The following is a 14,333-nucleotide window of genomic DNA, read 5'->3' as shown; positions in this document are numbered from 1 at the left end:
TTTGGAAAGGAGTTACTGATGAAAATGGGAGGAAATAGGGCCAGAAACCAGGATTAACAGCGTGAGGCTGTCATTACCCCTACTCCCTAAAGAAGTTACCAGAACGCATGTAGTAGGAAAAAGCATAGAGTAATATCTGCCTTGGAAGAAGCAGTACTTTTGGTCATAGGACCGAGCCAGCCTGGGAAGTTCTTACAAAGAATATAAGTATCCTGACCTAACTTTGCTTGTCCTTGATCTTCTGACAGGGTACCTCACCAGCTGAACCCTAAAGCAAAACAAAGAGCATGGGACACTGTTGATGTGGCCCATGCAAGTCAGCCTCTGGGCACAGAGCATGATTGAGAAGAGTCAATAGTAGAATATCTAAACCAGTAAAGATTAAAACATCTACACAACTCACAACCCTAATTTTAATTTCTCTATCTCTTAAGGGTCTATGGAGGCGTCATTGTTGTTATTGTGGTGTTTGTGTGTATATTTTGTATGTCCAAAATTTTTACTAAAGTTAAACTTACCATTTTGAGCTACTTATTTTACCTAAACAATGTTTTTGTTTGGTTGGTTTTTCAGGTGATGATGATGAAATTCCACAGGAACTGCTCTTAGGAAAACATCAGCTTAATGAACTTGGCAGTGAATCCGCCAAAATTAAAGCAATGGGTATAATGGATAAGGTATCTCACTAAAGTAAAATTGAAAATTTGGTTAAAGCTAACATTTCAAATTAAAATTTTCAGGTTAAATTACAAAGGTTGCATAAAATAATTAATAGCTGATTGCATTATGAGATTCTGAATAAATTCTTTCAAAATTGTTGAATAAATACTCTGCAAATTATACTAAAAATGCACTGTGTTGAAAAAAGCATAAGTTAATTTTCTTCACAGTTGTTATTTTTTCAAATACATGAATTAAATACATAAATACAGTGCATTTTTTGACATTATGTAGTCATTTAGGATACATGAAAGAGTAAAAGGGCAGGTTCAACACATTACTTCTAATGCACTCGTGTAAGAGCAGAGAATTTTTTTCACTGTTAATGCCTTCAGACACTTGTAGCATCAAGGGTGTGCTTCACACGATCTTTATCAAGCCACCACTTAATACCTGCACTTTTGGCATAGGAAGTGTCTTCAAAAAGCTCATAAAAGGTGTATATTCTAAAATATTGTGCATGAGTTTTAAAATTGCTTGCACTAAAACAACTTAATTCGATTTTTCTACAAACTTTTTGAAGTCGCTTAGTACAATTTTGAGACAGTTTCCCTCTACTTTACTAACCAGAATCCTGCTTATCCAAAATTATACAGGACTGCTCTTAGCTTTCTGTACATAATGTAGAAATAAGACTTTATTCTTTTGTTTTATTTGTTTGTTTGTTTTTGAAAGTCAGAGCTTGACAGAGCCAAGAGTTACTTCCTGGCCTCCCACCTGGGTCCATGGGCCCAAGACCTCAGGCTGTCCTCTGCTGTTTTCCCAGACCTTAAGCAGAGAGCTGGATCAAAGCTAGAGCAGCCGGGACATGATTTGGCACCCATATGTGATGCCAACACCTGTAGGTGGAGGTTTAGCTTGCAGTGCTACTGTGGTGGTCCCAAGAATTTCTTCCTTAAAACTAGTAGAAGAATTAATGAAAGATTAATGGAGTTGAATCTGAACAACTTTATCTTGGAAAATGTTTTGATGTTTTTCTGCAGTTGCTTTGTTTCTTTACTTGAAAGGCAGAGTGACAGAAATGGAATGAATTTTCATTGCCTGATTTATTTTCCCCATGGTAGAGCCAGGTGCCAAAACTGCATCCAGGTGTCCCACATGGGTGGCAGGAACTAGAGAATTTGACCTGTCATTGCTGCTTCTGGAGTGGAAGCACTCCAAAATGGATGCTGCCATCCCTCAGCAGTGACTTAACCACATTGCTCATCCCCATTTTGATGTTCTTACAAGCTTTAAATATAACCGATTATTTATTTTTCATTTGCTTAAATATTGTTTATATTCTAAGTAGCAATTCTAATGTGAACTTGATTTTTTTTTTTTTTAGCCATATACTATTTTGTTAACCAAGGATAGTGTGCTGGTCACAGTGACTTACTGTGTTTATTTAGAAATGTGTTGGTTTATTTAATGTATAGGGCCATGCCAGCAATTTTATGAAGTGTCATTGCCTTTCTTAGGGACTACTTGGTAAGACTTGATAAGTTCCATAATTATATATACCTTATACTGCTAACTTTAAAAAGGCAAATTTGCCAACTGTTTTCAAAGTGAGAAAATTTTGTCAAAAGTCTCAGCAGTTTTAACCTGTTGTGAAATAAAACCATATATGGGGAAAGTTTTTTTCTGTATACATCAGTACAAGTTAATGAAACTATAGTTAATGTTAGTTGCTATTTGATCTCCCATTGAGTTCCTAATGAAATTTATTTAACTGAATGTCCTAGAACCATGCTAAGTATCTAGAAAGAGAATGTCAATTCCTTTACCTCTTGACAAACTCCAAATTAAGTATAATTTTTTTGAACACAGAAAGCCTTCTATGTAAGAAATAAGTAGATATTTTAAAAGCTACATGGTAACTAAAGCACTGTTATTTAACATAAGTTATCATCCACAGTTTTTATTGTTTATCTTTACATGATAGTATGGAGGTCATGTGATGGTTAACTCAGTGGCTAGAATCTTCAGTGTGTTCATGTACCAGTTTAGCATCGCTGTCACAAGAGAAGTGTAGACATCAGTATAAACTCAGTCTATCTTAGATGAATGGGAATTAAGCTAGTAACATGTATGTGCCCATTCTATATGCATCTTTTTGTTCTTCACAAACAGCTGATTAATTTTGTACATAATTCAACTTGAATAAAATATCTAACGGATAATAGTTATGCATTTTAGAGCTCAAAATAATAGTACAAGATGTTTCTTGAGTGATTAGTTTTGCCAGTGATTGATTTAAACATTTATGTTGCATTCTAGCTTTCAACTGAAAAAACTGTGAAAGTCCTAAATATCTTAGAGAAGAATATTCAGGATGGCTCCAAGCTTTCCACTTTGTTAAACCATGTAAGTGTACAATCTGTTGTTAACTTTGCCCTTAATGTGGTTAAGGTAAAAAGTTTTGTCTTAGGCTACTTTGCTTTGTAAGGAAAATCTCACATGTCCTTGATTTGATCTTGTTACCAGAAGTTGCTAGTTACGTCCATTTATGTTGCTAATGAAATTTCTCTTTTAGTAATTAAAAATTAATCTTACACACTGTCAATTTGCAGCTTTGATATAAAGAACTAGCAAAGACATTTAAATTTATTCCGTTTGGAAAGCTATTCTTTAATGTCTTCATCATTGATAAGGTGATAGTACATGGTAATTCTTTTTGTTGATCATCCTTAGAACTTTGTGTTGATTTCCTGAAATACACTAAAATGCTAATCCTTATATCTCAACTTTATTTTATTAAGATTTATTTATTTTTATTAGAAAGGCAGAGATACAGAAAGTACAGAGAAAAAGATCTTCCATCTGCTGGTTTACTCCTCAAATGGCTGAAATGGCCAGAACTGAGCCTGTGTAGAGCCAGGAGCTGGAGCAGGTTCCAAAAGCCTTGTGCCATGTTCCACTGTTTTCCCAGGCTATTAGCAGGGAGCTGGTTGGGAAGTGGAGCAATTGGGATGTGAACCTGAACACATATGTGAAGCTAACACTTGTGAGCGGAGGATTAACCTTTTGAACGATGGCGCTGGCACATTTTCATGAACTTTTGAAGTTCTCTTATATTTAGTATATGTACTTCATTTTATTCTGTGAGAAATGTTAGTTTTTACAGCCCTCCCCCCTAAGGATTGCTAAATGATCTGTATAGGGTGGACTAGTTCTATAGGTAATTAAATATCTTTACTTTCAATTACTATCTCTCTTAAATAGTTTTAAATCACAGAAACAAAGTTAAATGTTTTACCAGGAAATTCTGGATACTTACCGGTATACCAGTAATCTAGAGTTTCAGAAAAATGATTCAGTCACAGTAGAATTATTTTCATGGCACAAACTCTTAGTGATGTTTAACATGTTATAATGTTAATGTTTGGCAGGAATCATGAACCTTCTTAATTGACTTTTCCGAAAGACAAGCTATCTTTTTTTCTTTTTTACATATACATGTAATTTTTTTTTTAAAGATTTTATTATTATTGGAAAGCCGGATATACAGAGAGGAGGAGAGACAGAGAGGAAGATCTTCCATCCGATGATTCACTCCCCAAGTGAGCCACAACGGGCCGATGCATGCCGATCCGATGCTGGGAACCTGGAACTTCTTCCAGGTCTCCCACGCGGGTGCGGGGTCCCAATGCATTGGGCCGTCCTCGACTGCTTTCCCAGGCCACAAGCAGGGAGCTGGATGGGAAGTGGAGCTGCCGGGATTAGAACTGGCGGCCATATGGGATCCCGGGGCTTTCAAGGCGAGGACTTTAGCTGCTAGGCCACGCCGCCGGGCCCCGTATACATGTAATTTAAACAATAAGAAAAAATAAACAGTGGGGAAATGTAACCAGATTTTGGGGCACTATTGTTTGCTTTCCCAGCATATAAGCTATCGGAAGCATATATGAAAGTAGTCCCAGAATATAAAGTCTATGTTTCATTTTAAAAAAAGGGTATGATAAAATTTTCACCTTCATTGTAAGACTAAAAGCACTTCCTGATTGTATTGTCAGGTTGCTGATTATTAAATAAAATGAAGTCTTCTGTCAGTTATTTGAATGACCCATTTTAGACAATAAGTCTTCAGGAATCCACATTATACTATTTTTTTAGTACCACTTTTCAAAATACAGTGCTGTTTAAAAAAAGGTGATTAAGCATGATCCAGTCAACTTTTTACTGTCTAAATAAAGTCTCAACCTCCATTGTTAAATTGGTTTATTCTTACATCCGCAAATAAGTGTTATAGTTTTTTAGTTAGCGCTGTCAAAGTAAGCACAGATGTTATAGTTTTTTAACTAACATAATGTTTGTATCCAAAGCACAAACTTAAATTGTATGCAGTTCTAGTCATCAGCTAACGTCATAGATCTGGCTAAGATTCTTAGAAGATGAAAGTAGCTATAGTGTTGTCAGGAGAGTATCATCAAGAGGTGAAATTGGCAGAATACATTATCTTTTAAAATACCAATGAATATAAATGCATCAAAAACCTATTTTTAATCAGTGAAAAGTCTTTATTTACTTTAGATTTTCAATCATCAAATCAGTTTGTTTCTGTTTTACCTACATCATGCTGTTTTCTAGAATAACGATACTGAAGAAGAAGAAAGGCTGTGGAGAGACCTTATTATGGAAAGAGTTACAAAATCAGCAGATGCCTGTCTTACAACTATCAACATTATGACATCCCCTAACATGCCAAAAGCTGTGTACATTGAGGATGTAATTGAAAGAGTTATACAATACACTAAATTCCATTTGCAAAATACACTTTATCCCCAGTATGATCCTGTTTACAGATTAGATCCTCATGGAGGTTAGTTTTCTCTTTTATGTTGATGATTTCTATATGTTGTAAATATTTGCCATGTTCCTGAGTCAGACTGGCTTAATTTAGAATAACATCAAAATTACTAGGTTACGTAAATTGTGATTAATGCTGACCTTGATTTTGGATTTAACTAGAACATAGAACTGATAGTATAGTACTTGTTTAATTGTAAATTTTTTAGCCACCTCAGGTTGGAGCGTCCCTAAGCCAAAAGTCCAGAATGTTTTGAATTTTCAGAATAAGAGTGCTCAACTGGTAAAACCTATTCAGATATTGCAAAACTCAAATAACTCCGAATCTGAAAAACTGGTTACAAGCATTGAAAGATAGCAACTTATATTAAAGAAGTTACAAATATACATATATTTTTAATTTGTAAAACAGAATTAAGAAGAAACAGAGATCTTCCATCTGCTGATTCACTCTACAAATGGCTGTAATAGCCAGAGCTGAACTGTTTGAAAGCTTGGGGCAAGGAGTTTATTCCAGGTCTCCAACATGAGTGAAGGGGTTCAAAGAACTGGTGTAATCCTGCTTTTTTTGCAGGCACACCAACGGTGAGGTGGATAGAAAGTGGAACAGCTGGGATTCAAACCAGCTGCCACAGGTGGAGGAATAGCCCACTACACCATAATATCTGCCCCAGTACAAATTTTCTGCTGGTTAGGGAAAATCGCAAATGCTAATTTACAATTCCATTTACACTCCTCCCTGATTTTATCCAATGTTTATCTTATTTGGACTGATTCTACATGTATACACTTTTTTTTTTAATTGGCATTTCTTTGAGAGTAAGAGAGAGAACGAGCCCCCATCTGTTGACTTACTCTTCAAATGCCCGTAACAACAGGAGATTGTCAGAGGCTGAAGCTAAGTCCTGAGGATTTAGTCCAGGTCTCCCACGTGACTCAAGTTATTCTGACTATCATCCTTGCTTCCCTATGTTAGCAGGAAGCTGGACTTGAGAGCCGGAACCAGGGTCAACCCTGTACATTCTGCTGTGGGATGCATTTGTATTAACTGACACCTTAATTACTAGGCTGAACGCTCATCTCATTTTATTTTGCTGTCAACTTTTATTAAAAAAAAAAAAATCAGATGGTTAATTACTTCTCTGTTTAAAGAGAGGAAGGTTAATTTGAGGCTCAGGAATGATTATGTTTAATAACCTATTTCATAATAATTAAAGTACAGTTTTACTATCTTGCTTCAATAGACAAAAAATAGAAATAAAGGTATTGTAATACTTTTTAGTTAGCAAGAATTCAGAATATGTGCCATTATATTGTTATTATGACTGTTTCTAATATAGAGATGATAAATTCTCTTTAATCACTAGTTTTATTTAAAATATTAAATTTTTATTTAGTTAAAACAAGTATATTCTCTTAATTCAAAAGACATGTTATTTTTCTTGTCTTGAAATTTTTGCATTTTAGGAGGCTTACTAAGTTCAAAGGCCAAACGGGCAAAGTGTTCTACTCATAAGCAGAGAGTAATAGTAATGCTTTATAACAAAGTTTGTGACATTGTTAGCAGCTTATCAGAACTGCTGGAGATACAGCTTCTTACAGACACAACAATTCTTCAGGTAAGTTTTTTTGGTTATTGTTGGTGTTTTTTTTGTTGTTTTTTTTTTTTTTTTGGTAAGCATTTTGTGTATTTTCAGACAAAATGGTGTAAGAAGAGAATCTGATTTAATCTAGTATTTTGCTTACTGAATGATAGTAGCAACACTGTTAACTTTTATTGTTCAGAGTATGTTGTATCTAAATTGGAAAATAAATGTTAAGAGAAGCTTAAGAAATATTTTGTAGAGAAGACAGGTGAATACAATGTAATTTTCAAACTCACCACTGTTTGGAAGATACCCTTTATGATATGCCAAAATATTTTCGTCCAGGACAAGATGCTAGTTTCTTTATATCCCTGTGGCATTCATAAATCGAAAAGTGACTGCTAGAGAAGTGGCAGCTATGAATCAGGGTGCCTTGTGTATGTTCTAATGTGCTGGAAGATAAAGGGCTACAAAGAAAGGAATAAACATAGCTTAAATGAGGCAAGGGAAAATGTCCTTCTAGTGTTTCCCTATAAGTTCATGAGTATGTTGGAATTTGATGATATTGAATGTTACTAAAATCAAAGTTGGCTACTGATTCCTTCCCCCTCTACTCCCCAGGTTTCATCAATGGGAATAACACCATTTTTTGTGGAAAATGTCAGTGAACTACAGTTATGTGCCATTAAGTTAGTCACTGCAGTAAGTACCATCAGTTTGGTTTCTGTTTACTGTGCTTCCGAAATAATGTTGATGTCATTTAATGCAGACTTTTAAAACATCAGTGCAGATTCCTGCTTTCTAGTTGATTTACTTCATTATAAAGACAGTTTGGCTGTGTCCTATCAGATGTTTATACACTAAAATTACTTCACTTAATAATTCCTTAATATTTATTATAAATCAGCATGGTTTAAAAATCATATCCTGTCTTTCTATACTCAGGATATTTTGTACCTCTAGTTTAATTAGTATTCTTTGACTTTTAAAGAAAATACTTTAATTGATAATAGAAAAATAGACCTAATTATCTGAAGTCATTATACAATATGTTAGAAATAGTTTCATTCTAAATGGCAAATATCTTTTATCACCTGCTATTATTATATCAGTTTTATTACTAAGTCAAGCAAGTTTACTTTGGAATCTTATACTTACTAACAGGTATTTTCAAGATATGAAAAACATAGGCAGTTAATTTTGGAAGAAATTTTTACTTCACTTGCAAGATTGCCAACTAGCAAGAGGAGTTTGAGGAACTTCAGGTAACTAATTGATTGCAGAGATCAAGTATACTAAAAAATGCCATTATATTGTCACCATCAAACATCTGTTCTTCCTAGTGTCTGATTTCTATTTTAACACTGAAAGAGAATTTGATCAATAAAGCATAAAGAACAGTTAGATGTGTGAAATAGGATGATGTCTTTGGGAAACAAATTCTGTAATCCTCAACTGCAAAGATCTACCAAAGGGATTCTCAGCCTAACACTTTGGATTAGCTCATACCTTGTTGTACTGGTCTGTCCTGTGCCTCACAAGACAACCAGCAGCATCTGTGATGTCTAAACACAGACTGCCCACCCTCTTCCAGTGCCGGCCACCAAAACTGAACTGGAAAGCAAAATCATTGCTGGTTTATGAGAGGAGTAATAGAGTCAGGGCAGTTCTGAAATTATTTCATGAACCAGAATAAAGGAGTTGAACTTAATCGTTAGTATTGGTAAACTGGAAAGTCACATATATATAGAGGGAGAGAGACAGAGAGGAACATCTTCCATCTGTTAATTCATTCCCCAAGTGGCTGCAACAGCTGGAGCTGTGCCCATCCGAAGCCAGGAGCTTCTAATAGTTCTAATCCCGGCAGCCCCGCTTCCAATCCAGCTCCCTGCTTGTGGCCTGGGAAAGCAGTCGAGGACGGCCCAATGCATTGGGACCCTGCACCCATGTGGGAGACCTGGAAGAGATTCCTGGTTCCTGGCTTCGGATCGGCACAGCACCGGCCATTGTGCACACTTGGGGGGTGAATCATCGGACGGAAGATCTTCCCCTCTGTCTCTCCTCTTTTCTGTATATCTGACTTAGTAATAAAAATAAATAAATCTTTAAAAAAGAGATTTATTTATTTTTATTGGAAAGTTAAATTTACAGAGAGACAGAGAAAGATCCTCTGTCTGCCGGTTCACTCACTAAGTGGCCGCAATGGCAGGACCTGAGCTGATCTGAAGCCAGCAGCCTCCTCCAGGTCTCCCATACCGGTGCGGGGTTCGCAAGACTTTAGGCCAACCTCTACGGCTTTCCCAGGTCACAAGCAGGGAGCTGGATGGGAAGTGAAGCTGTCCGGGTTAGAACCTGTGCCCATATGGGATCCTGGCGCGTTCAAGGCAAGGACTTTAGTTGCTAGGCCATGCCGCTAGGCCCAATAAATAAATCTTGATGGGGAAAAAAAAGAATGCCTAGGTTGAGTTCCCAGCTTCTGGTTTTGGCCTGACTAGTTCCAGCTGTTTTGAGCTAAGGAGCCAGTGAATGGGACCTAACACAGTCTGACTTGTTTCTCTCTCCCTTACTGTCTCTTATTTCTTTGTGCTACTCTGCCTTTTAAATATATAAACAATTATTTTTTAAGAATTATTTTATTTTTTATTGAAAGGCAGATTTATAAAGAGAATGAGAGACAGAGAGGACAATCTTCCATCTGCTAGTTCACTCCCCAAGTGGTCATAATGACCAGGGCTGAGCCAATCCGAAGCCAGGAGCCTCTTCTGGGTCCCCCACGTGGGTGAAGGGTCCCAACGCTTTGGACTGTCTTCTGCTGCTTCCTCAGGCCACAAACAGGGAGCTGGATGGGAAGTGGATCATCTGGACATAAACCAGTGCCCATATGGAATCCTGGCTCATGCCAGGTGAGGATTTAGCCCCGGAGCCATTGTTCCAGGCCCACAAATAATTTTTTTTTTAAAGATTTATTCATTTTTTCATTACAGCCAGATATACACAAAGGAGGAGAGACAGAGAGGAAGATCTTCCATCCGATGTTTCACTCCCCAAGTGAGCCGCAACAGGCCGATGCATGCCGATCCGATGCTGGGAACCTGGAACTCTTCCGGGTCTCCCACGCAGGTGCAGTGTCCCAAGGCACTGGGCCGTCCTCGACTGCTTTCCCAGGCCACAAGCAGGGAGCTGGATGGGAAGTGGAGCTGCCGGGATTAGAACCGGCGCCCATATGGGATCCCGGGGCTTTCAAGGCGAGGACATTAGCTGCTAGGCCACGCCGCCAGGCCCACAAATAATTTTTTTAAAAACAATTTTAAGATGCATCCCTCATTTTACATTATAAATTTTCTTCTGTAGTATATAAAAATATAAAAGGCTAGAGATTTATATTAAAGCTTGCATTTTTTTCTTTGACATTGTAATTATATGACATGCATCAGCATTTATTTTCCTAATTTATGAAAAATAAATTTGAGAGTGCTATTATAAAGAAATAATGCCAGGAAATGTAAAAAAAGAAAGCATCCTGAAGCTTTTAGGTGCTGTTTGAAATCAAAATGCTTATCCTCATACTTCATATAATTTAAATTTTTTCTTCATTAAAGGTTAAACAGTAGTGATATGGATGGAGAACCAATGTATATTCAGATGGTTACAGCACTGGTTTTACAACTTATTCAGTGTGTAGTACACTTGCCATCATCAGAAAAGGACTCTAATTCAGAAGAAGACTCCAATAAAAAAGTAAGGAATATTTTTTCAAGGTTTTATGTCTTTATACTTTTATGTAGGGAGACACCCGTATCCGTAGAAAGCTAAAGATTTTTATTAGGAGCTTTAAGCTTCTTGTTAAATATTAGCACTTTTGGATTTCTTAATATCTATATGGCATACAAATCATTCTCATCAGCATTATGTCTGATGGTACATTAATCCTGTGATTATAGAGTAGATTGAAATTGTTTTTGCAAAAACTTTTTAAAAAGGAAGATAGAAGGGGGTTGGGAAAATATGGTTGTCTTCTTGGAGAGGGAAATATGGTTGTCTTCTTGGAATTTTACCTATGAAATAATGTAAAATCTCTTTTCTTCATATTAATAAATTTTAAAAAACAGATAATACTAAACAAACCTGCCATGCTAGATTATAAGAGTATTTGTTAACCATATTTGTCACTCTTAGATTATTTCATAAATTAAAATGAATTATGATATTTTTATTGCAGTTGCAACTGAGCCAGCTTGTTTGTTAATTACTTCTTCTATCTTTATAAATCCATTGTTGTCTCCCTAGGTTGACCAGGATGTTGTCATTACTAATTCATATGAAACAGCTATGCGAACAGCCCAAAACTTCCTTTCTATCTTCCTTAAAAAGTGAGTTAAAGTAACGGGAACCTGATTTTTATATATTCCATAGTATGCAGAATAGTTCATTTATTACCCTGAATATTGAATACATCTCTCTGGTCCTTAATTTCTGATGTGATTTAAAGTAAGACAAATTGGAGTATTGAAAGCCTAAACTTTTTTTAACTTGCTTAGATATTATTCTGTAAACATTCAGAATTCTATTATTTTTCATCAGCAAAATTTGGAGTATTTTACTTGATAGAAGAGTTGGTAGAGATTTCTTAACCTGTTTAAGAATTTAGGGTAATCTATGGAGAAGAAAAAAATATTGTAAGATGTGTTACCAGAAAGTAGTGTTTAATATTAGTTAATGTATTTTATGTATTTATATAAAATTTTGTATTTTCTTAAATTTAGGGGGAAATGGTATTTGAGAAATATTTTTAAAACTTTTTAGTGTACTCTCATGCCTTATACAAAATACAGGAAAAAAGACTTAGTTAACAAAATTTCAGCATGTTGCTAGACATGTCACAAAAGTTGACATAATTTTTGTTATTTCTTTTTAAACAGATGTGGTAGTAAACAAGGTGAAGAAGATTACAGACCACTGTTTGAAAATTTTGTTCAAGACCTTCTTTCAACAGTCAATAAGCCTGAATGGCCAGCTGCTGAACTACTCCTTAGTTTGTTAGGGAGACTGTTGGTAAGAGTATAGCATTTAAAGATTATTAGATTACTAGAAGACAACATAATGAGGATGTACTCTGGTTCACAGATGATGAATTCTTTAAGAATGTGTAAGGAAATATGAACATTGCATCTCTATTCTTGCATGTGCATAACTGCATAATATTGTACTCTATGAAAAAACTTTGGAATATTGTGAGTTTTAGTGCTTTCATTTAATTATGTAAGAAAATAGTGTTTTATAATATTGGATGGGAGGGTGTGGAAATGTTATTATTTAAAAATATTTCAGCACTAAGTCAAAATGTATCATACTTTATTCCAAAGCATGAAATCAGTTAATGTTAACTCTTATCACCTTTAAGAGTGTTTCTAAAATTACAAGACAATTTCTAGTTGTAATGTAAGCAAATGTAAAGAAATATTGTGATTTGTCTTTATTTTTATGTTAATACTGCTCTGAAACTATTATGATTCATAGGCATTAAAATTATACTGTAAGAAATTTTTATTAGCAGTTTTCCATTTGCATAAACAGCTGAACTTTTTTTTAATTACTGTGTTCTTAAGGAAGCTTAATCTGTTTTTTTGTTAACAAGTAAAAATTCTCAGACTCCAAAAAATCAAATAAAGAAGGCAAAAATTACTTTATGGAGTTCTACAAGGAGAAAAATGGTTTAAATTTGAACACTAAAGCATAAATGGGAGCCTGTTATTTCTGTTAAAGAGATATTACAGATCTGTTAACTTAATGGAAAACTGTTTTGATGTTTAGGTTCATCAGTTCAGTAATAAATCTACCGAGATGGCGTTAAGAGTGGCATCTCTTGATTACCTCGGAACTGTCGCTGCTCGACTAAGAAAAGATGCTGTTACAAGCAAAATGGATCAGGGGTCTATAGAACGAATTTTGAAGCAGGTATTGAAATAAAGAATTAAAACTGGGGGATAATAGTTGATTACTTTCTTTAAATATTCTTAGAGGGTTTTCATTTCATTTTGTAGATTAAAAATCTTATAATTCTAAAAGAATGAAAAGGGTAAAATACAGTGGGCACTTCTGCATGTTTTGTATAAATACTGGTTTCTTTAATCTCTAATTTACTGAGATAATTTTAGCTTGTCCAGTCAGATGAGTTTGTTATTTTGGTAGTTGTGTGTATTTTATATTGAGGAGTGGGAAGGAGGGCCTTCTTTCCCTTTATAAAAGAGAATTTTCCTCTTGCAGGGGTAGCATTTTATTTCTTCATTTTTTTTTTTTCCTTCAAAATAAGTGAGGGAATAGTTTATGCTTCTGCACTTTTTTTAATGGAAAGGCCTCTTAACTATTTCACTTTATTTTTTGTAATGTCATCCTTATGGAGCAATTGTAATAGTAGTCCCAAAAAAACTCCCATTACGTCTCCATTGAATCCCTTATTTGATTTATAGCATTTGCATTGTCATTCCCTCAAAATACATATGTATGTGGGTCTTTAAATGCATGTTTGTTTTTAGATTGTCTTTTAAAGTTTCAGACATGTTATCACCACTGCCCCAAAATTTTCTTGTAAAATGGTTTGCAAAGTACAATTCCCTTTGACTAGCAGCCCCAGTGTTGACCTCACTTGCAAATTTGTTAAAAATATGAATTCTTGCCCGGTGGCATGGCCTAGCAGCTAAAGTCCTCGCCTTGAAAGCCCCGGGATCCCATATGGCTGCCAGTTCTAATCCCGGCAGCTCCACTTCCATCCAGCTCCCTGCTTGTGGCCTGGGAAAGCAGTTGAGGACGGCCCAAAGCTTTGGGACCCTGCACCCGCGTGGGAGACCCGGAAGAGGTTCCAGGTTCCCGGCTTCGGATCGGCGCGCATACCGGCCCGTTGTGGCTCACTTGGGGAGTGAATCATCGGATGGAAGATCTTCCCCTCTGTCTCTCCTCTTTTCTGTATATCTGACTTTGTAATAAAATGAATAAATCTTTTAAAAAATGTATGAATTCTTAGTATCCTCCCTAGGGGGGAAATAAAGTCTTGTGACCCACACACTTGTGTATCAGGCTAATCCTCCACCTGCAGGTCTTTTTCCCAAAAAATAAGTATCTTTTTTTTTTTTTTATGTTTTTAATTTTTTTTTAAGATTTTTATTATTATTGGAAAGCCGGATATACAGAGAGGAGGAGAGACAGAGAGGAAGATCTTCCGTCCGATGTTTCACTCCCCAA

The 14,333-nt window shown here is 35.7% G+C and overlaps 1 protein-coding gene across 4 annotated transcripts in view; it reads left to right on the top strand.

Moving 5' to 3' along the window:
- The window catches only part of NIPBL (NIPBL cohesin loading factor), a 155,038-nt gene that overhangs the window by 99,539 nt on the left and 41,166 nt on the right, over window positions 1-14,333 (top strand). For all 4 annotated transcript variants that reach the window (XM_058680016.1, XM_058680018.1, XM_004583653.3 and 1 more), the window contains 10 exons: window positions 574-677; window positions 2,983-3,069; window positions 5,293-5,524; window positions 6,979-7,130; window positions 7,719-7,799; window positions 8,262-8,362; window positions 10,697-10,835; window positions 11,385-11,467; window positions 12,017-12,149; window positions 12,909-13,052. In XM_058680016.1, the coding sequence (XP_058535999.1) occupies window positions 574-677; window positions 2,983-3,069; window positions 5,293-5,524; window positions 6,979-7,130; window positions 7,719-7,799; window positions 8,262-8,362; window positions 10,697-10,835; window positions 11,385-11,467; window positions 12,017-12,149; window positions 12,909-13,052 (1,256 nt within the window). The remainder of the gene's footprint in view (window positions 1-573; window positions 678-2,982; window positions 3,070-5,292; window positions 5,525-6,978; window positions 7,131-7,718; window positions 7,800-8,261; window positions 8,363-10,696; window positions 10,836-11,384; window positions 11,468-12,016; window positions 12,150-12,908; window positions 13,053-14,333) is intronic.

This window comes from Ochotona princeps, chromosome 23 (genome assembly GCF_030435755.1).
Source record: "Ochotona princeps isolate mOchPri1 chromosome 23, mOchPri1.hap1, whole genome shotgun sequence".
Classification (NCBI taxonomy): Eukaryota; Metazoa; Chordata; class Mammalia; order Lagomorpha; family Ochotonidae; genus Ochotona; species Ochotona princeps.
The sequence above is the reverse complement of the archived record's forward strand: the minus strand, read 5'-3'. Positions and strand labels throughout refer to the sequence as shown.